Here is a 21,335-nt window from a genome sequence, read left to right on the forward strand (position 1 = left end):
ACTAACAGATGTATTGGAGCATAAGCTTTCGTGGGTGAATACCCACTTTGTCAGACACATGCGTCTGACGAACAGGGTATTCACCCACGAAAGCTTATGCTCCAATACATCTGTTAGTCTATAAGGTGCCCCAGGACTCTTCATTGAAATATAGTCTTCTGAACTACAGTATATACAACTGTTTGAAGTGGATAAAGCATTCTTTATCTGTCTGTTTAATTTTAATTGTACCCAAGTTTAGTATCACATCACAGAGGCATTACAAAAATCTGGAGAGAGAAGTATTTCTGCATTATTGCTCATTACTATACAGTAAAAATATATTGTAAAAATAAAATATATGCATGGAGCACCAGGAATAATTAAACCCATGCAAAAGTATGTCAGGGGCAGTTTATTTTACCTTCCTCTAGCTCTCAAATATGTGCATAATCTTCCCAGTCCCAACTGAAGATGCCATAGTTCGAAGAGGTCTATGTTATCCTAGAAAAAGGATAAAGTAAAGGGTTCTTGCTACAGTACATTTTATAGTTGTGTGGAGTCTAGCAGAAGAAACCTGAGCTGGAACAGAAGTTATGAGCTTGATTCAGAGGTTACTGGGTGAGGTTCAATGGCTTGTTTTATGCTCTGCTCTCTCACACCCACCCCTCTCAACCTCCCTCTCTCTCTCACACTCACACACACCCCTCCCTGTCTGTCTCACTCACACACACACCTCCCTCCCTCTCAGGTATCCCTTCCTTCCTCCCTCCCTCTCACACATACACTCTCCTCCCTCCCTCTCACAAACCCACACTCCTCCCTCTCTCTCTCTCACACACTCACACCCCCCTCCCTACCCCTCTCTCTCTCACACACACACACACACACACACCCCACCCCCACACACCCCTCCCTCAGCACTGGGCAGCTCGGGAAGAGGGGGCAGGGCGCTGTGCCGGGGGCGGGCAGGGCAGCCGGGGCCGCGCGGTGGGCGGATGGAGCAGCCCGCAGGCGCCGCGCCGCCCAGCTGGGGCGCTGCTAAGCCCCGCCGCCGGGAGCGGAGGCTGGCGCTGGCGGCCTGGGAAGCGCAGCGGACCCGTGCGCTGGGGAGGCCCGCCCAGGAGCCCTGCGTCCCTCCCAAGGCGCGGGCAGCTCCATCAGGTGAGTGGGAGGCGCTGGGCTCGGCCTAGGCTGGGAGCTCCTATCGGCGAGAGCCCGGCCCCCTGTGGGCGGCTCCTCCTCCAGCCGGCCCGGTGCAGCGCCGCAGCGGAGCCGGTCGCTACCATGCCTTACCAGGAGCAGGTCCGCTCGCTGGCGGACACCGTGCAGCTCTACCGGAAGGACCCGAGCGGCTGGCGGAGCTGTAGGCGCACGGTGAGCAGGCTGGGCCCGGGCTCCGGAGCGAGTCCAGTGGGGCCATGGCAACTAGGCTGCCCCGGTTCCTGTTCCTCCCCCGGGGGAGGGCAAAGCCGGTCACTGGTATGTTCATCTGGGCGCTGCAGCAGGAGGGTGTTGGGTCCCCAGGGTGCCCATTCAAACCATGGCCGGTCCTGCGGCGTGCTCTCTCTGGTCTTCCGGGAGTGCCCATCACCCTCGTGTCTAGGCGCCAGTGATAAGCAAGGGTCCATGGGGAATTAGTAGGAGGCGCTCAGTCCCCTGCAGAGTAAGGCCCCGAGTTGTTTTTCCAGCTTTCTGACTCTACTGGCAAAGTGTTAGCAGCTAACCATGATCACAACTTTGTTGTGACAGTTCAGACTTTTATACAGTTCAGCTGTTAACTGTTGTCTTTCTGGTTAGAGACACTGAGTTAGGATTTGTAATTAAAATCTTTGGAAGTTATTGTATTTGCCAGTCCTTTAAATGAGTCAGTAACCACTGACAAAGAAAACTAGCTAGCACAGTTGTCAACTTTCACACGGTAAATAAGCACCCCGACTTTCACAATAAGCCAAAAATCAAGCGAATCCCATTTCAAAACAAGCCAATCCCTAAGAACCCCAACACTCTATGTGACTAGATCCCCCTGGTGTGCAGTCTGGGATGATGGTGGGGCCACTGTGCACCATTACTTCCCACCCCCCCTTGCCCCTGCTTGCTGGGAGCTGATAAAAAAAAAGACGGAACAAGCTACAAGCCAAACAAGCAATAAGCCAAAAATTAGCCAACAAACAACTCACAAGCCAATTAAGCCAAAAACAAACCCAATTTCTGCATTTTTCGTGGGTTTGGAATGTGCTAGCTAGCGGTGGCAAAGAGATTAGCCTGTTAATTGCTACATCAAGTCTGAAGGCTGTCTTCACTTATTTCACTTTTGATTGATAGAATGAAGTTTCAATTTATTGGAGACCATCAACTGAGTTTTCTGGCAACATGTAAGTAAGGTATTCCAAAATTACAAGGGGGAGAGGGGGTGTCCGTGTGTGAGCGAATAACTCTTGTCTGTTGTTCAGGAGAAAAATTCAAAGGTAATTTTAGTTTCATGTTTGTTTTCCTACAGATACAAAGGAGATGGAATTGTCTCTGCGAGTCCTGAGGCTGTCTGGGAGTGCTTAAAACCAGAAGCTGGTGGACTTAGAACAAAGTGGGACCAAAATGTGAAGGACTTTGAGCTGATTGAAACTATTAGTGATGTAAGTTCCATGAAAATAAGGAGCATTGTGGTTAAATTCTCATCACATAACAGATCTGTTACAAAAATCTGAAGAGAAAATTATGTGCTCATTACTATAAAAATATATTGTAAAAATAAATAAAATATGTACTTGGGGCACCAGGAATAATTAAACCCATGCAAAAATATGTCAGGTGAGGTTTCAGTGAGAGCGGAAATGGACCCTTATGTTTTCAGTCACATTTTTAGTGCCTTATACTGTATCTTACAGTGTATACATAAACAGATATTTACAAGATCCTAAAGAAGGTATTGCAGCCTGGTGTGTGTATCTCACTCACAGTCTTAAATCACTGTTAGAAATTGGTAACCAGGAATTCTTTTGTTTTGAACAAGCTGTACAAAATCGTTTTATTTTGACAATGTAAATCTCATATGATTTAAAATGTTTGCATGTATTTACACAATACACTGTAACCCCTTTGAATGAGTAGCTATAGCCTGTTGGCTAAACAATACACACTTTATAACCATTCTAATTTCAGAACTGACTCCAAAGTTATATTGTTTTATCATGCTAACTCTTATAAGTGTTCATAATATTTTAAACAATAGTTATTGGTAAAAGAAGGTAATCTTAAAAAAATAAAATACACAAATCTGTGTTTCACTAATGAAGAGGTTTATCATGACCCAACAAATGCAAAGTCATTTATATATTTAACTCAGCCTTTAGTTCAGGCATTTTGCCATCACAGCACATACTGCATTGAACTCATCCTGCCTTTCTTCAGTATCACACCAGCATGAGTGCAGGGAACATTCAATTGAATTTCAGAGCCCTTTATTTTTATCAGCTTGTGAGAATCTTCAAGTTATTTAGAATTAAATACAAAAAGATACATTTGTAAATCACATATGATAGAGTCTTCCATTCTGTATTTACAGACTTGTCCGGCTTATATAACCTATCACCAAACATGGTGGAGCAGATGTTTAGATACAAGGGAACTGTGTTAAATTTCCTGTGGGATAACAAGTTATGCACCAAGTTTGATGTAACAAAGTTATTAACTGAAATTGGAGTTTGTAAATAACTACATCTATGAGTGTATCCATGGGTGACTCTCTTCTTAAAGAGCATTGTGTTGCTTGTTCTTATGGCATTGGATCCACCTCTCATCACTGTATTTTTCCCATCAAAAATGCTCTTCAGTCAAGACTCTTAGCTGATACATTTATTCATGCTGAATAGCAAGTTATTCCACAAATTCGTGTAACTGAAATAAATGGTACTGCTTGTCAAGTAAGCATGAGAAAAGATATCACAATCTCTCACTTACTATGTTAGAAGCACATCACTGCATTTATATGTACATATACAGTGATTTAATGCCGTTTTGTATTTTGTAGACTATCTCTATATGCAGAACTCTTACCCCATCAGCCTTCATGAAGATTATTTCTCCTAGAGATTTTGTAGATGTGGTGCTAATTAAGCAGTATGAAGATGGGACTATAGCATCTGCTGGTAAAATATTTAAATTTCCAATCCATTTATATTATATTGTATTGTATTATATTTTATATTAACAGTAAGTTAGTGAATATAACTGAAAATCTTTCAGGATATATTCTTTTTGTTTTTCAAAATATATATATGTTGGATATACAGTAAAAATCTTGGTCAGAAGATGCTTAATCAATAGTTATTAGCAAGTATTAGTGCTTAATTACATCATTATCATCATATAGAATATCAGCAATATTTACACTCTTCAGTGAATGATTATACTGTTTGCCTATCATTCCTTTTCATAGTGTTCTTCTGAGAAGGAATAGATATTTTAGTTAGTATTCAGCTGGGTACATTTTTTAGAACTTGTAGAAGTGTCTAAGAAAGTCCCTTCGGAAGCATTGCCTCTGAACACTTCATAGGATGTACTGAAAGCTGTTAAGTTTTGCTTAACTAAAGACCGTGAAGAGATTTGCCCATAGAGCACCCCAACAATGATTAGTGTTCCTGCAGAGAGCAACTATTTCAAGCTTCTGGTACTATGTGCATATATTCATCTTTCTTTCTTCCCGTTCATTTACATCTTTCATTAAGTCTTAAGTCAAGAGTGTCAATGCCCCACAGTTCCCTCTTTGGATCACCAGGCAGGAATCTCTCTCTCTCTATATATCTATATATATATCTATATATAGATATATAGAGATATAGATATGTGCAGTGAGATTATGCCTTCTCAAAAGACCAAGAGAGGAACATCTTTGTGAAATGCATTTATCTTACTTTTGGATTAGCGTGCAAGCAACTTAAGTTACTATTAAAACACTGGGTGCCATAATACTGTATAAGCCCAATAAATGTCTTTTGAAGTGCCTTGGTGTACAGTCCATACCAGCAGAAATCATTCCTATAATGCATGCAGTACTTTGATTCATAGATTTGATGGCCAGAAGGGAATATTATTTTTATGGAGATATACCTATCTCATAGAACTGGAAGGGACCCCAAAAGGTCATCCAGCCCCCTGCTAGCAGGACCAAGTACTGATTTTTGCCCCAGATCCCTAAGTGGCCCCCTCAAGGATTGAACTCACAACCCTGGGTTTAGCAGGCCAATGCTCAAACCACTGAGCTATCCCTCCCCCCAGATAGCCTTGTTATGATCACCATGCATAATACAGGCCAAAGAACATCAACCTCAAGAATCTTTGACTAGCTTTCATTGTAAATGCCTTTCAGCTGGTGGTGTTTACTGTGGCAGAAAACTTTTACTGTTAAAGTGATTTTTTTTCTTATAGCAACCAATGTGGAACATGCACTCTGTCCTCCCCAACCAAGATATGTGAGAGGGTTTAATTATCCCTGTGGTTGTTTCTGTATACCTGTTCCAGGGTAAGAAGTCTATTTGAATATTACATATGCTGTACTTGAAAGTCCTATCCATAGCTATCATGTGTATGTATTAATGTGCACCATTCAAGAGAGAACCCTCTGGCAGTTACTGGTTTATATCTGGTTGTGGCTGGTAGACATTGTCATTAAAACTGAGTGATGTTTAATGCTCCGGGTGAAATGAGTTAGTCTCTTTTTTCCATTTCCTAGTGGACATCTGTTAACATTACAGAAACTATCATCACAGTGGGTATCCTTGTTGGCATTCTTAGCTGAGAAGCCAAGGATTAAGAATCTGATTCAGTAGAACACATAAACATGTGCTTAACTTTATGAGTAGTCCCACTGACTTCAGAGGCAATTCACATACTTAAAGTTCAGCATATACTTAAGTGCTCTGCTGAATCAGGGCCTAAATTAATTGGGAAATTTACTATCCTTTCCTTGTAGGGGTAGGTAAAGGCACATTGATGGGTGAGTAATCGGGAAGTTTGCTTTGTGCCCATACTATGGAAAAGGCATAGAAATATTTATCCATAGATAACACATCCCAAAGATAAGAAATCTTATAAAGTCCTTAATATTTTACACTTCTGGTTGTAAGATAACTTGCACTGATGTTTTGTTTTCTCAGGGAACCAGACAAGACCCAAGTCCTCACTTTCTTTCAGACGGATCTTGGTGGCTATCTTCCCCAGACTGTAGTGGACTCATTCTTTCCGAGCAGCATGGCTGGATTTTACAGCAATCTGACCAAAGCGGTAAAGACAGTGAAAACTTGAGAGGCATTTTCTCAAAGGAAATCCGAGTCTCATTGCTGGGACTTAGAAGGGAGGGTAAGAAAGGCTATTATTGCTGGCATAACAGATTAGATTAAGATAAAAATGGAAGAAATGATGGGATCAGAAACCAACCTACAATGCCTTTCTAACAATATAGATATGTAGGAAAGTTGAAGTGGGAACAAAGTCGCAAAGTCCATTTTTAATATAGGATTTACTATTTTTGAACCTGCCTTTCTGTTTAAAAATGCACTACCTTGTCATACTGTATTTTTGTAACTATTAAAATAAGTGACATTATTTCAGCAACTAACAGTATTCTAGAGGAAGTTCTGCTGCCCCCTCCTGGAGCAAAAGCCACACTTCAGGTCTGTTTATGATCATACTTCATCAGTGTAAACCAGGTTACTCCTGAGGGAATTCTGCGCCAAAAAATTAAAAATTCTAAAAATTTATGCACACACTATTTTAAAATTCTGCAAGTTTTATTTGTCAAACAAATGTGGAGGCTCCAGCATGACCGTGAGGAGCACAGACCACTGGCTGCACAGCCTCCCTCCCGCATCTCAGGACACTACCTCGGTGGTAAGGTTGCACTCAACCCTGACACAGCATCAGGGCTGGGCCTGCCTCAGAAACACCCCAGGGCCCTGATCCTCTGTGCCAGATGCACCAGGTGTGGGGCAGGCAGACTCAACCAGGCAGGATCTAAGTGTGGAGGGGCTTGGTGTGGGGTGAGAAGGTTCTGTATTGAGCAATCTGGGTGCAGACTGATCAGTGAGGGGTCTGGGTGGGTGGAATCTGGATGCAGAGGCTCTTGGGGGAGGGGGGGGTTCCAGGTGCAGGGGCAATGGGACTCTGCAGGGGGTTCCAGGTGACGGTGGTTGGGCCTCAGTGGGGGGTCGGGGGGGCTCGGTGGGAGGGGTCTGGGTGCTGGGGGATTGGGGATCCAGGTACAGCTAGCTGGGGTTCAGTGGGGGGGGGGGCTCGTCAGGGTGATTCAGTTGCAGGGTGGTCTGGATACAGGGGGGCTCTAGATGCAGGGGTTTAGGTTCAGGATGAGGTTCAGGTATGGAGGGCTGGGGGCGATCTGGGTGTATGGGGTGAGGATTGGTGGGGGGGGGGAAGCAGCTCCCAGTACAGTAACCCATCCCCCGCAGCTGAGGATGCTGAGCTTCCTACAGCCAGGGGAGGTTTCTGGCGTGGGTCTAGCAGCTGATTCCGGTGCAGGGTAGGAGCCACCATGGTGATTTACCTCTCCACCAGCTGCTCCAGATGCCTGAAACGATGTGCCTGCACTGCTAGGGAAGAGTGCGTGACTGCTCTTGCAGCTTCCCTTTGCTTCCTTATCAGAAAATCATTTTCTGCGGGGAAGCAAAGAAATCTGCGGGAGACATGAATTATGCATGGGCGCAGAATTGCCCCAGGAGTAAAACCAGGAGCAGCTCTGCTGAAGTCAATGTAGTTCCACCAGTATAAGTCAGATCCGAGGGAGCCCGGTTATATCTCAGATTCTACCTAATGACCCATATGAAACAATGTTCCTTTCTTGAAGGGGAAGAGCTAGCTCTTTTGCTGCTTACATCAGTATAGTTTGAGATATTACATTGGGACCAACACAAAAAATGGGGTAGACCACAATGAATAGGGTAGGTGAGAATGTATGGCCCACTCATTCTAGACTATAAGGGCCTGATTCAGCATGTGCTGAAGTCGGACTGACTTCAGTGCTAATGTTAAGCATATACTTAAGTGTTTTGCTGAATCAGAGCCTAATATCCTCAACCAATTCACAGATCCCTGGGCCTTGTCCTCTCCCATCATCCCCTCTCTACCCAAAAATTCTGATTACAAATTGTCATACTGCACTGACATAATGGCAATAAATAAAGAGATGTATTGAAGCACTTTTCTTGTCATTTTTCTAACTGCATTTGAAATGATCATGCATTTGAACAATTTTCCAATATGTTGTTGAAAGTGTTGTGAACTTGTGAAAAGTCCTTTCTGTAAAGTGCTCTGGGCTAATCTTGACTTGCTTGTTCATAAAAGTAGGACCTTCTTGTTTATGTCTCCAAGACTGACACACCCCATGGCATATCTTAGGAAATCAGCTATTGGTGTAATATGCAGTGCAGTATGCAGCCATCGAAAATATTTATGTAGCTGGTTACTTAGGTAATGTCAGAGGTTATTATAAACCGCATACTATTCATTTATCCTTTTATAAAAGAAAAAATGATAATTTATGATTGTTGAGTTGCAAACATGTAAATTAGGTTGTAATTTTCATGCTTTTACTTTATTAAGTATTTATTTATGTTAATACATTTAAATTTCTGTTCTTGTGTTTGTTGCATATGTGGTGTGGTTTGTGGGACATTTATGTACAAATATTTCCACTGTAGTTTTTAATGTATATAATAGAATTTTAGGGAAGGGGGGTTAAATTTTAGTCTCTTTTGTGACTGGCGTTTTTAAAACTTGCCAGTGTGTGTTGCAAATTTAAATAAAATATTTTCTGTTTCACATTTTTGTTCTTCTGAATTATCCTTTAACTCTGTCATAGTGTCCCCTCAACTCCCATTGCCAATGAGACTCAAAGGAGCTCTGCACCTTTCAAGATTGCTCCGTGCTCTGTTGGAGCTTAAGGCCAATCCTGTGAGGTTGTGAATGCCCTTAGCTACTCGGAAACTATGGAGATGGCTGCAGGATGAGTCCTTAGGTAGATATTTTAGTGAGGGAGGGAGAGTACTCAGCATCTTGCAGGATTGAGCCCTTCAGCTTTTGTCTAGTCCGAGTTTTTTGGATTTTTTTGTTTTTAACTTAGACTGCTGCATACTGCAACTCTGAAGAATGACAAGTGATTTTGTGAGAGAGTGGTTTGGGCGCCTGTCCTGCAAAGTCTTAGGTTCATGCTTTAACTTTATGCACAGTGAGTGGTCAGTAGGACAACTCAAGGTGTGTAAAATTAAGTACGTGTGTAAAGTTTTTGCAGGATGAGGGCCTTGTGTTGTTCAAGCACTCAAAAGATCAAGGGTTTATCTAAACCTTAGGCCTGATCCAACCACCTTCACTCATGCCTGTAGTCCTTTTGAGGTCAACGGCATTACCCATGAATAAATATTGGTCAGAGGGACAGAACCAGAATCTGAACAATTTAAAGGATTGGTCCTGTGATGTGCTGAGCACACGCGGTTCAACAAGATCTGAGGGTGTTCAGCCCATCACCGGACTGCTCCATGAGCCCTCTACTCTGCCAAAGTAGGCTGGAAATTTGTAAGTACAGGCTGTCTTGTAAGATTTCTGGGACTTCCTGCTTTGGGAGAGACTGGAATACTGGGAGACACTTCTGTTTTACATGGTACATTAACATTTCCGTTTTTGGTGTCAGCCAGAACCAGGAAATGCAGAGGTTCAGAAACCTAAAAGACTGGTAGCCAGGAGAGGAAGGAGCAGGCAGGTGATCTGAAATTATTACAACCTTTGAAAAGCTTGGTTGAAGTTTTGGATGATTTTTTTGTTTAATGACTAAAGCTGATGCTACTGCAGGCCGCCCTGTACATGGACTGTTATCTCATACAATCTCTCTCTTTCTGCCCTGTACAAGGACTGTTATCTAATACAATCTCTCAGTCTTTCTGAGCAAGGCTGTGAAAACCCACAAAAAGAGTTTGACCTGGCTTTTGCAGACTTGAGCCAGAACAGAGCTAACGAGCTCAGGGCCTGCTTCACTGGACAGCTGCTGAAGTGATCATTGATTCAGATTTTTCATGTTATCTGTATCAGTGGCTCTCAACCTTTCTGATTTGTCTTGCGTACCCCCAAGTTTTACCTCACTTAAAAACTACTTGTTTACAAAACAAACATAAAAATACAAAAGTGTCACAGCTCACTATTACTGAAAAACTGCTGACTTTTTCATTTTTACCATATAATTGTAAAATAAATCAATTGGAATATAAATATTGTACCTACATTTCAGTGTATAGTATATAGAGCAGTATAAACAAGTCATTGTCTATATGAAATTGTAGCTTGTACTGACTTTGCTAGTGCTTTTCATGTAGGCTGGTGTAAAATTAGCCAATATCTAGATAAGTTGATGTACCCCCCAGAAGACCTCTGCATATCCCTAGGAATACGCATACTCCAGGTTGAGAACCACTGATCTGTATGGACAGCTGCTTTTAAAATTTTGATCTTCCTGTATACACACTGTGGAAATGATATTTACTTAGAAGTGGCTAACCAGATGAGATTTCACATAGAGAGAGCGCTAAACAGGAAATTGTAAAATATATACTGTGCAAAAAAAGGTAGTCATGGCTTGACTAGACTCTTGTATTGCTTATCTTCACATTGCCTATTGCTACAATATTTCTTTTGACTGTTGATTAAAGAATAACAATTGCTTTTGTGCTTTTCAGGAACCTGCCCTTTAGGATTAACACCGTGGTATGTAATAATCAGTGATCTTAATGTTATGTCCCTATATTAACAAAGCAGGTCTGAGGAGACCAAAAGGACCACAGGGCAAAGAGGCATTGTCTTGACCAAACTAAGCAGCAACTTCATCTGTCATAGGACAGCTCTTTGGAGCAGGGACTGTCTTTTTGTTCCGTTTGTACAGCATCTTGTATAATAAGACTCTGGTCCATGACTGGGGCTCCTGGGTGAATCTGATAATACAAATCATAATGATAATGCAGTGCTAGGTGCATGTACACAATAAGAGACTTATTTTGAAAATGTGGGGCCAATAAAAATGTGCAAAAACTTGTCTCAGTGTTTAAGGCCGTTGTATATTTTAAAAATAACAAAACCTTAAAATTGTACTAGCAGTGGTAACAGTGGAACAATCCATGCTTGGTGCTGCCTTCAGCAACATCTCTTTAAGCAAAGAGGGGGGGAAATAGTTGGACTGTTGAACCACCGATTCCAATGCTCTTAAGGCTTTTTTTTTTGTCATTCATATTGATTATGCATTCGTTTACTGTATCTGAACTAGCACGAATCACAGAATTTGTTCCCTTCTTGTCTTTTAGTTTTAGCACAATAATAAATTAAGCAAATAAGTTACAGTTTCATTAACTTACTGTTAGTTTAAATTCTATTATAAGTGATAGAAATACATGGAGGAGATCCAGGAGGTAATATCTTCCAGGGTACTGTACTAGTAGGTACTGAAGACTGGTCAAATCTTGGGGGTACTTACAAACCGTGACAAAGATGCTGTAGTACGCTATTTTGCACAGAACTCTCCATTTGAAGCAATGGCATGCCTTGTGTAACCATCAGTGCCAGATCTGTCCCCAAGGTATTTAGTATTTCCAGTCACCAGCTGGCTCAATGAGCCTTAAATCCCATAATCAATCACTGATATTTTCATTTAAAATACTAATGCAGTGATGTTAAAAATTACACAAACTATATATTCAGACAACCAGGTTCAGTTCTAAATGTCCTCATTCCTCTGGGCCAGATTTTTAAAAGTATTTAGGTATTGCTTTGCTCAGTGTTCAGGGCCTAAGTCTCATTTTCAGAGGTGACGTCGACACTTAGGGACCCATTGACTTTCAATGAAATGTGACTTTTGATGACTTAGGCTCCTGAATCATGTAGGCATTGCAGCACTGAGCAGAGCAATCCCTGAATGCCTGTCAAAATTCTCAACCCTGTACTGAGGATATTTTTAATTCACAATGCAATGCCTGGGTATGTTTCACAGTAAATACTGTGCTGCGGTACAATATTCTTCAGATGCATGTGCTCAATTCTCGCTCAGACAAAGGAGATTTGCATTTATATTAGCTTGATTCTCTACTTCGTCCGATTTAGGGGTGGGAGCGCTGCAGAGAACTAGTCACTCCTTGTTTCAGGGCTGCTTGGCCACTGAGCAAATGATTGCTGTCCAGTGCAACTCTAACTTATGTGTCCGACTGTTACACCAGGGGAAGATAGGACATAGCAGAGCTCCATCTTGTCCCGTCCTCTCCTCTCCCTCTCGTGACCCCAGAATACCCCCAAACATCCTCTTTTTCCCCTTACAATGGGGGTGTGGGGCAACTGGTGTAGAAGGCAGCAGAGCCAGCTTTATGCTAGCAAAGAATTCCCCTTCTCCACTGGGTGGCCCTGGCTCCTTTGTGCTGGATAGAGCCCATCCTTCTTTGGCTACTTGCCCTGTCTTCCTCCCTTCCCCATGTGCTGGAAGCTGTGGGGAGGGAAATTTAGGAGCCAACCATTTCTATTCTGCACCCACCGAGAGCTACCCTATGTTACGGAGTCCCCAGCTAGGGTTTGTGGTCAGTCTCTGGAGCAGGACTGAGAATCTGCCTTAGGGTTTTGGCCTGTTTCTAATTTTCCTTAAATTTGGTGGTTAAATTAACTTTGCACGCTACTCTATGACACCATCAAATTGATTTACATGGGATAGAGAGTACTGCAATTTTCACACATTTTATTACACTCATTATATGAAGACCCTTTTTTAGTCTTCTACAGTTTTCAACAGCTGCTTATGAATATTGTAAAAGGAATTGTGAGCATTTTATATCAGTCTCTTATTCCAGACAACTTGCTGTGCGGTTGCAAAGACATCTGTAAAACTTGCAATATGATCATCTGCACTTTCACAATATCTCTGCTGTGTTGGTAAATGGCTTTAAGTAATGAAATGTTCTGGGTTGGTTGGTTTGTTTGTTTTAATACTGGCTGCAGTTTCATTCTTCTCCTTGCAAAGTTTCAGATGATTTGGTGGTAACAGAACTTGGATTTTTCCTCTTGATGATAGCAGTGATGGGCCCATCAGGTAATGCCTTGATGATATTCCAAGCTTCAAAACGGGTGAGTCCTTGCATAACAATTGTGTGCACTTGCAATAGCTCATCGCCAGGCTGAACAGTGCTGCTTTGTTCTGATGCAACTCCTGTGGGGAGACAATGAATTTACTTCAGTTCTTTTGTGTGGGGAAATCTTTTGTTGTTGTAATTATGGATAGTTGTACTAGGACGTTACATGGAAGATGTGCACATCTGATGCACCAAGTATTTGCCACAGTGCAGATGTAGAGACCTCCAAACCACTGAACACATTGTGAACAAGTGCCCCCTTTTTTCATTTCCAGGAGGTATAGCAAAAGTGCACCCTGCATCTTCTGAAGCCCTCAAATGGATTTCAAACCTTTCTGCTGACTTGTAAATGTTGCCATTTCCATGCAAAAGAAGAAGTGTGTTTCTGTATAAATGGTATAAAATGCGTCTGGTCTAATTACAGAGCAAGGAGTTCATCCCGCACAACGAAATGTAATGCTGCAGTTTAAATAAAAATTATCATGGACTGGATCCTCATCTGGTGTAGATCAGTCAATGGAACTACTCCAGTTTACCGCAGCTGAGGATCTGACCGTGTGTGTGTGTGTGTGTGTGTGTGTGTGTGTGTGTAAATAAATAGAGAGAGAGAGAGAGAGAGTGTGTGTGTTTAAACACCTCTACCTTTAAAAATCCTGTTGATGATGATGGGTTTATCTCCGTGGATGGAGCCTTTCCCTCCTTCCAGACTGAATCCTAAGCCAGCAGGTGTCTTTTCCAGAGTTACAGTGCAGATTGTGTCTTCAGTTGCTGGAAAGGAATAGAATGGTATCAGGAGGGGTACAAAATATTCTGAAAAGTGAAAACATCTGAACAAAGAATGAGTTTTTGTTTGTTTAATTTTTGTAGGTAAGTAAATGATAGAGCAAAACAAGGCAGAAAATGACAATTTTCTTCATCTTTTTGCTCACTGTAAAGTTGTTAATTGCTCCTACAGAAGGTTATGTGGGAGGTGCGGGGTGTGTGTGTGTATTTTTAGTGTATTGAAATCTGAGCCGAATGAATAGGTTGGATTTAATATAAACAGTATTTGCTTGAATTACATAAACATGCTAGAGCCACATTAACATTTCCATATACTGTATATATTCCAAAATTAAGTGTTCAATACAAGTGACCTGATGGTAAGATTAAAACTAATATTACCTAAACAGCCAGTAATGTTTATTTGGGATATGTAAATATGATTACAAAGCTCTGACTTCTGAAAAAAAATCCTAAGAATGAAGATGATTCTACAAAACTGTATGTCCTCTATATGTTTTGAATATAGCCAGCTGGTGTGCTGGAGGCCAGCGTATGATTTAGGTAATCTGGAGAAAGTATCCTTTCAAATAAAATATTTTTCACAACACAGGAACTTTTAGGGTCTTGAAATGAAAGTTCATTACTGCTCCCATGAGTAGCCATTACACATGTAGTTAATCCTGTTAACTACGCTTGACATTATCTGAATTTTTTTAGCGCTCCATTTTGAGGAATCTTACTTTTTGGTGCAGTTTAGTGAATTATGTAACGTGTGTGTATATATAACTTCTTAGTAAAACTAACAGACCTATAATATCTTTATTTATTGCATTTTCCCAGCATACCTTTTCCCCACCAATATTAATTGATTTTTTTCTTCATATACAGCTGAGCCCCAAATCAGCATCTATCACATAATTATACAGAATAAAATAGCATATGTTGTTTTACATGAAATTGTCAATATTTTATGTTACAAAATTGCAACTCTGATTTATACTGAAGACTGCATAGATTTCAATCTGTAATTTCATAATGATTATTTATATATACACCTAGAATCTTGATTCAGCTGATAGATTTTGCAGGACTGGGACTTTGGACAGCAGAGAGCAGTATCAACTGAGTAACAGGTTGTTTAAAGCCTACTTCCTGGATTTTTAAACAGTTGTACAACTTTTAATCACAACTCCAAGATTTGTCTAGCTAAATCCCATGCAACCCTTTTTAAAGGGCAAGGATTCTGTGGTGGTATATAAATATCTAGATAGGTAGTGGATGTAGTTTATTGCAGGTGTAAAGTACTCACTAGCTTCTGTTGAGGTTTCACTTTCTGTAGAATACGTAGTAGAGTCAACTGAAACATTAAGACTTTTTTCTTCCTCTTTAGCTTTTTTAGTCACTACGACGGCTTGCCTTGGCGGCCGAGCCTGGCGCATGATCGCCAAAGCATCGTTGTGAGTGGCACCTTTAAGAGACTTCCCATTAATGGATAAGACTTCATCTCCTTTCTGGATAGTTCCTTCCTGAGATGCTAGTCCATTAGGAAATACTCTGTGAACCTATTAGAGACCCCAACCGCCACAAAAAAAGAGAAGACGTGACTAAGTCTCACAGTTAGTAAACTTGAAATGTGACACATTTTCATTTCTTAGCAAGAAAGAGAGCTGATTTTTAAGGCTCATGGATTGTAATTGTTGTGGTAGAAGCTTATTAAGATACAGGAGATACTGGGTGACTTGTAGCTGGTACCACCTTATGCTATTAGCCATCAGATTTCACAGAGTCTAACCAGGTCAGTCATCTTGTCCTGAATCTGCACCATTGACTTAAAAAAGAGAGAGAGTCAGGAGTCTGAAAAGAGGGATTGGTTATTTAGTAGATGACCATCTTCCTCTGAGTCCATGCTGAATCTATGCTGCAGTAGGTACTGTGCTCCTGAAGGCCTTCATCACTATTGATGATTAAATATCCCATTGCACTTAAAATAGGCATGCTAATCCCAGTTTTCTGGCAACATTTCATTCCAGTTTGCTAATTATCTTCTGCCACCATAAATTCTTTTCCATTTCCTGCCCTTTGCTGCTTATGTAGGGTTGCTGGGTACTGTTAAGGAGCTATATTTTTTAAAAAGGAAGTTCTGAAAAAATGGAGTGGCAAAATTAATTCCATTTTTCTTTTTGTCACTCAAACTTTTTCAAAGTTCGAAAAGTTACAGAGTAGGAAAAGGAAAAGATGGGGGGAAACCTAGATATTGTTTGTTTGTTTGCATAAGGTGACAAAAAGGGGAAAACCCAAAAATCTGAAAAAAAAATTGAAAACCGAAATGAAATGACATGAACCTCAATTCAAAATTAAAATTTTGTTTCAAAATTTTCCATTTGAAATATTTTTTTGCAGAAAGTTTTCATTTTTGATGAACCCCCCTTTTTTTTGAGAGAGAGAGAGAGAGAGAGAGAGAGAACACTTTCCAGTTGAAATCACATTGTCCAGCTCTAATTTTTTATTATTTCCTTATGTACAGACTATCATTCCCACCATATTCTTATTTTCTCTAGCCTTGAACTTGCCCAGTTTCTTTAATCTGTCCTCATAGGTCTTAGCTTCCAAACCTTTTCCATTTTTGACGTTCTCTTTTCAACCCATTCCATTTTTTTGCCACCTTTTTTTAGACTGATTGTTTATTTTGGGAGTATTTTATGAGTGATGCTACTTACAGTAACAACTTTGTTTTCTAGATCGATTCCTCCTGCCAGGCTGAATCCAAGACCAGCATCTTCTTCTTTATGCAAAATTGTAACCTGAATATCATCAAATTGCTAAACACAGAAAAAAAATAATTTCGGATACATCCTACTATAATTCAAGATTACTAGAAGATCTGTATATTTTCTTCTGTATCCACTGTGTATTCTGCAGTGGCACTTAGATGGCTAAGACAAACTCTGTATTTGTTTTTATTTAATGGGCTAACTTCACCTGGGTATCATATCTTATGAATGAGTTTGTGTCTAAAAGTTTTGCTGCTTCAGTGAATGGCTGTAAATTACAATATATTAAAGATCACTGATCACTACTGAAATAGAGAGAGAAAATATTATTGGCTCAATGGTGAGAACTATGTACATGGTCTTCTAACTGTGAGAGGAAAAAACTTTTGTTATCTACAACTCATCCTACTCAATGAATAATGGTCTGTGGCTCAAAAATGACTTCTAAGCTGGGTTGCTATTTTTAATGTACATTTTGTTAAAGTTTTAATTTTAACAATAGCCTGGAATGAGCTGTTTCAGTCTGTTACCCTTTTAGATTACAGGGGAAATTCCTTTTTTTTTTTTTTTAGTAGCACATACTCAGTGTTCTTAAGGATTCAAGTATAACACTCTTTCTTAAGAGAAACTGATTAATTTATCTTCACTTGTCTCATAACAATGTGCTTTTCTGTAGCTGGATGCATAGCTTGGTGGACAGGCCACTGAACTAAGCCTAGATTTTATTCTCTGCGCTTCCTCTAATTATATGATCTTGACCAAGCCATTTAGACCAAAGTCTTCAGAAATGTCCGTTCCTATTGATTGCCCAAATGAGAGACAATTAAGGCCTGATTTTCAGCTCTTCTGAGCTCCCACAACTCCTGTTGAGTGAAATGGGTGTTCACTGCCTCTGAAAATCAGGCCTCTTTAAGGTATCTCTAGTTGGGTACCTAAAATTGGTGCACACTTTTGAAAACGTTGGCTTTGCCCTCTCTGCACCTCAGTTATCCCATCTGTAAAATCGAGCTGATAATTCTTAGCCATCTTTGTAAAGTGATTTGAGATTTATGGTTGAAAGAACTGAGCATTACTATTACATATTAATATTGGTGTTGTGTTTGTAAGAATTTCACATAGCAAAAATTAAACACTATTTTTTCAGAATAGCGTGCACAGAAAAGTGGACTTACCTTTAAGGTAGCCTCATCTAGTGATTTTACTTCTTCTATAAGCTTCTTTAATTCTTCAGGGGAAAGCAGAGAGATGACTGACTGCCCGGACACACCAGATGCTTGAGATGAACAGTGTTCCTGTTTCTCTTCCTCTTTCCCTCTGTCTGTTAAACTCACAGTATAGTCTCTCAGTTCAGAGAGGCTTTTCCATTTTGAAAAGGGAAAAAAGCAACATTAATTTGTGATAGCAGCTTCCACACTGTGGCACAGAACAGGCAATTCTGGAATCTTCATATTTTGATCATACTAGAGTTTAACTGGTAATGGGCCAAGTGGTTCAGATCTCTATTTATTTGTTCCCAGTAATGCCTACTGTGTAACATACCAAGAGGTGGCAGGGTTGCTGCCTCAGTAGGGTGACCAGACGTCCCGATTTTATAGGGACAGTCCTGATATTCGGGGCTTTGTCTTATATAGGCACCTATTACCCCCCATCCCTGTCCCGATTTTTCACACTTGCAGTCTGGTCACCCTGTGCTTCAGTGATGACACACTTGTGTGAGCATTCACATGAAGGAATAAGAGCTCTCTTGAAACTTTGCCCCAACTCAAATTGAACCTTCCCTGGGCATTGGAAAAAAGTTCAGATAACTTTTTTTTTTTCTTTTTTAATGTGACTCCAGACTTCCTAGTTATACCTGGGATTGGAAACGGGTAGCAAAAGTACCACACTCTTGTAATTATATCAGACTCTTGTGAGAGAGATTGTTTTCATTGTGTTTCAAATTTGAGCTAGGAAATACCCATCCCACTTTTGCAGTTACCAAAGGTTCAGATGCGCACCTGAGAGTGCAGATGCTTATCCAAACCATAACCCCAAGGCCCATGACATTAATTCATCACAAACTATAACCTTTGTAAAAGCTGTTAAGCACATAGCCTCCCCCTCTTTATTTAATGACACTGTCACATCAAACTAACACCACAGAGGGCATGTCTGCAAAACAGAGACTAAACTAAAAACATTTATGTACAATATATTTTGAATTACATACTGGGACACCCTTGGAGAACAGGAGGCAAGGTTTGGGAGGTTCACGTCCTGCTTTTAAAATAACTTCCCCAACATTTTAATTCTAGTTTATTTAGCTATTCTTTTCTAGATTCCTCACCTGGTTAGATATTTATAAAATATTATGAAAAAATGGTTATTAAAAAAATCTAATGTTGATAACCTGAGCAGTGCAAATCCTTAAGAGGCAAGACCTCTCTGGGGATGTGCAATGCATTGTTTTGGGGAAGGTATGGAACCCGTGCTGGCTACTTCATCTGGTGTGGCAGCAGTCAGACCTTCTCCTTTACTGATCCAAAAAGACCATCAATGCGCTGATATAACAGCAGAACTTGGCCTAAAATGTTGGCAAATTGGTAGCATTGAAATAAAGGGGTAGGAGCAGCTGTATGGACTTACACTTGAAACTGCCCCAATATTGGGATTAGCAATTTTGGGTCCATTCTTCTGGCTCCAAACTATGGAGAACCTAGGGATATTGTTCTGTGGCTCAAAGAAGCTGGCAGCATAAAAGCTTAAAAATCTGTTCTCTATGGCAGCATGCATTCGACTGATCCTTTACATTCCTCTGAGGCGTTGTTAACTTTGTCTACACTCTAAGCAACCTATACTCCTATCTAAATTGCCTGAGGTGCAAATTGCTTTGTGCAGTGTGTGGGGAACTTTAATATGGTATCTTACTTAAGGGAAAATCCAGTGTCTGAATGATGACTCTCACTCGTAGATGAGGGAGGGGTCCCATTCTCTTCCATGGCGTGCTGAGATGATGTTTCCAAAGTGCTCCATAGATTGTTCCCAGAAAAGAGCGGAGACTGAGGAAGGCAAAGCAAAGATTTCATTAAAGCAGATGACACTTGATTGCTGATGGCATAGATTTTGCTGTATTTTTCATCATTTGTCTTCATCATCTCACAAGACTGGTTAGCAGTCAGGGGGAAGCTTCGTGTTCTTTGGCTCTGTGCTTTTGCTACTGGACAGTGAAGTTCAGTGGCTTGTGAAGACAGTAAATCCAAGGAAATTTCAGTACTTGTGCTGTTGCTTCTCTTTGGACTACAAGCGAGTGCCTCTTTGGGAGAGCAGGACCTATTTAGGCTCAGAGTCTCGACTGTAACCACAGATGGAGTTGATTGTAGTTGGCTGTTATCAGACCCTTCATTATAAGTGGCTTGGTTTAAATGAACTGCGGGTGATTCTGGCTCTTTTGGGCTGGGAGAAGTTTCTTTCTGGACTGATGGCTTTGGGCTGGGAGAAGTTTCTTTCCGGACTGATGGTTTTGGGCTGGGAGAATTTTCTTTCCAGACTGATGGCTTTGGGCTGGGTTTTCTGTTTCCTTTTTCAGGTGACTGAGGAGCACTGAAAGTTTCAAAGGAGTTTATTCTCTGCTTTATTGATGATCCTCTGGGTGAGGCCCGGGATATATTAGACCCCCGTTCTTTGCCAGAAACACTCTGGAGATCAATGGAATTTTGATCTGCCCGTGTGCTGATATCTGAATTTCCTTTCTTCAAACCTTTTAGACTTTGGCGAAACCAGGCTGGTTTAGGTGCTACTGGAGGGCCCTTTTTCCCAGTGTCACTTTCATCTGATTTGTATCCTTTTGAACCGTCTGCGTCTGCTTCTGATTTCTGCAGCACTACCTCTGGGCTGCTGGGACTTTGATTTTCTTCATTTGTGTTGTTGTTGGGGTCTAAGTCTAAGTGACTGTTTTCTTCACTCATAGTAGGATTAAACAAGCTTTTGATGCAATCAGAAATTCTAACCCAAGGGTCTTCTGCTGTAGTATCAAGACTGTAATCTACCCGTGGTTGTCTTCTAAGTACAGGCCTTTGTATTGATGAGATAGGATTCCCTGTGTTGTAGAAACAATTATTATACATAAGCTTTCTTTTCATTCCCTCCATATATCCCTTTCCATGCATCGCTGCTGCTTCACTGCCTGTGGGCTTCTCTACACTCCAGCCTCCAACAGGTTATTTAAAGTTACAACTCTCAATCTAAAGTTCTGCTTCATTGTGGCAGAAGCCGTCTTGTGCTGATACTGGATTTAGCTGCAAACCCAGGCTCTTCGGTGCTGGCTACTTCCCTCAAGGGACATGTAACCTCTGCAGCTAAGCCTCTCTCCTGACATACTGGGACACTGAAATCATTGTACATGCTACAGCACTGTCATATTAAAATATAAGACTAAAATTATCTCATCTCAACTACAGCAGATTGAACTAGCTGGAATCGCAGCAGATAAAAAAAGTTATTCTTCCCTTTCTGCATTTTAAAGCAGGTTCTTTAAATATTCTCTCTCAGAGACCTCTCTTTGATTGATGTGTCTACATGTCTCTCCAAATGGATCCGTGCACTTTCCTAGTGTATACCATTTTCTCTTTGATGTAGGATGTTTTCTATATCATGGACTTATTAAAACTCTTACTGACTATTGGTGCAGACA

At 40.9% G+C, this 21,335-nt stretch overlaps 2 protein-coding genes across 2 annotated transcripts in view; one reads left to right on the top strand and one right to left on the bottom strand.

Annotated features, from left to right (window-relative positions):
* Positions 1 to 1,187: 1,187 nt before the first annotated feature.
* STARD5 (StAR related lipid transfer domain containing 5) lies at positions 1,188 to 7,112 on the top strand. The gene is made up of 6 exons (XM_034784802.1): positions 1,188 to 1,356; positions 2,305 to 2,354; positions 2,480 to 2,612; positions 4,007 to 4,124; positions 5,404 to 5,497; positions 6,132 to 7,112. Exons 1-6 carry the CDS (start codon positions 1,267 to 1,269, stop codon positions 6,277 to 6,279), a joined length of 633 nt encoding a protein of 210 aa, XP_034640693.1. The 5' UTR covers positions 1,188 to 1,266; the 3' UTR covers positions 6,280 to 7,112.
* A 5,600-nt stretch (positions 7,113 to 12,712) lies between these two features.
* IL16 (interleukin 16) overlaps positions 12,713 to 21,335 on the bottom strand; it is a 55,391-nt gene continuing 46,768 nt past the window's right edge. Inside the window, exons 17-22 of the mRNA XM_034784545.1 lie at positions 19,574 to 20,741; positions 17,839 to 18,022; positions 16,613 to 16,714; positions 15,205 to 15,457; positions 13,773 to 13,898; positions 12,713 to 13,207 (exon numbers count right to left, since the gene is read on the bottom strand). Coding sequence (XP_034640436.1) covers positions 13,002 to 13,207; positions 13,773 to 13,898; positions 15,205 to 15,457; positions 16,613 to 16,714; positions 17,839 to 18,022; positions 19,574 to 20,741 — 2,039 coding nt within the window. The 3' untranslated portion in view covers positions 12,713 to 13,001. The remainder of the gene's footprint in view (positions 13,208 to 13,772; positions 13,899 to 15,204; positions 15,458 to 16,612; positions 16,715 to 17,838; positions 18,023 to 19,573; positions 20,742 to 21,335) is intronic.

This window comes from Trachemys scripta, chromosome 10, assembly GCF_013100865.1.
Source record: "Trachemys scripta elegans isolate TJP31775 chromosome 10, CAS_Tse_1.0, whole genome shotgun sequence".
Lineage (NCBI taxonomy): Eukaryota > Metazoa > Chordata > Testudines > Emydidae > Trachemys > Trachemys scripta.

Bases quoted from the DNA above. Each gene is read 5' to 3' on its own strand.
- STARD5 (XM_034784802.1), top strand. From the start codon at position 1,267: ATGCCTTACCAGGAGCAGGTCCGCTCGCTGGCGGACACCGTGCAGCTC. The intron at 1,357-2,304 runs GTGAGCAGGCTG...TTTGATTGATAG, and splicing joins GGCGGAGCTGTAGGCGCACG to AATGAAGTTTCAATTTATTG. The intron at 2,613-4,006 runs GTAAGTTCCATG...TGTATTTTGTAG, and splicing joins TGATTGAAACTATTAGTGAT to ACTATCTCTATATGCAGAAC.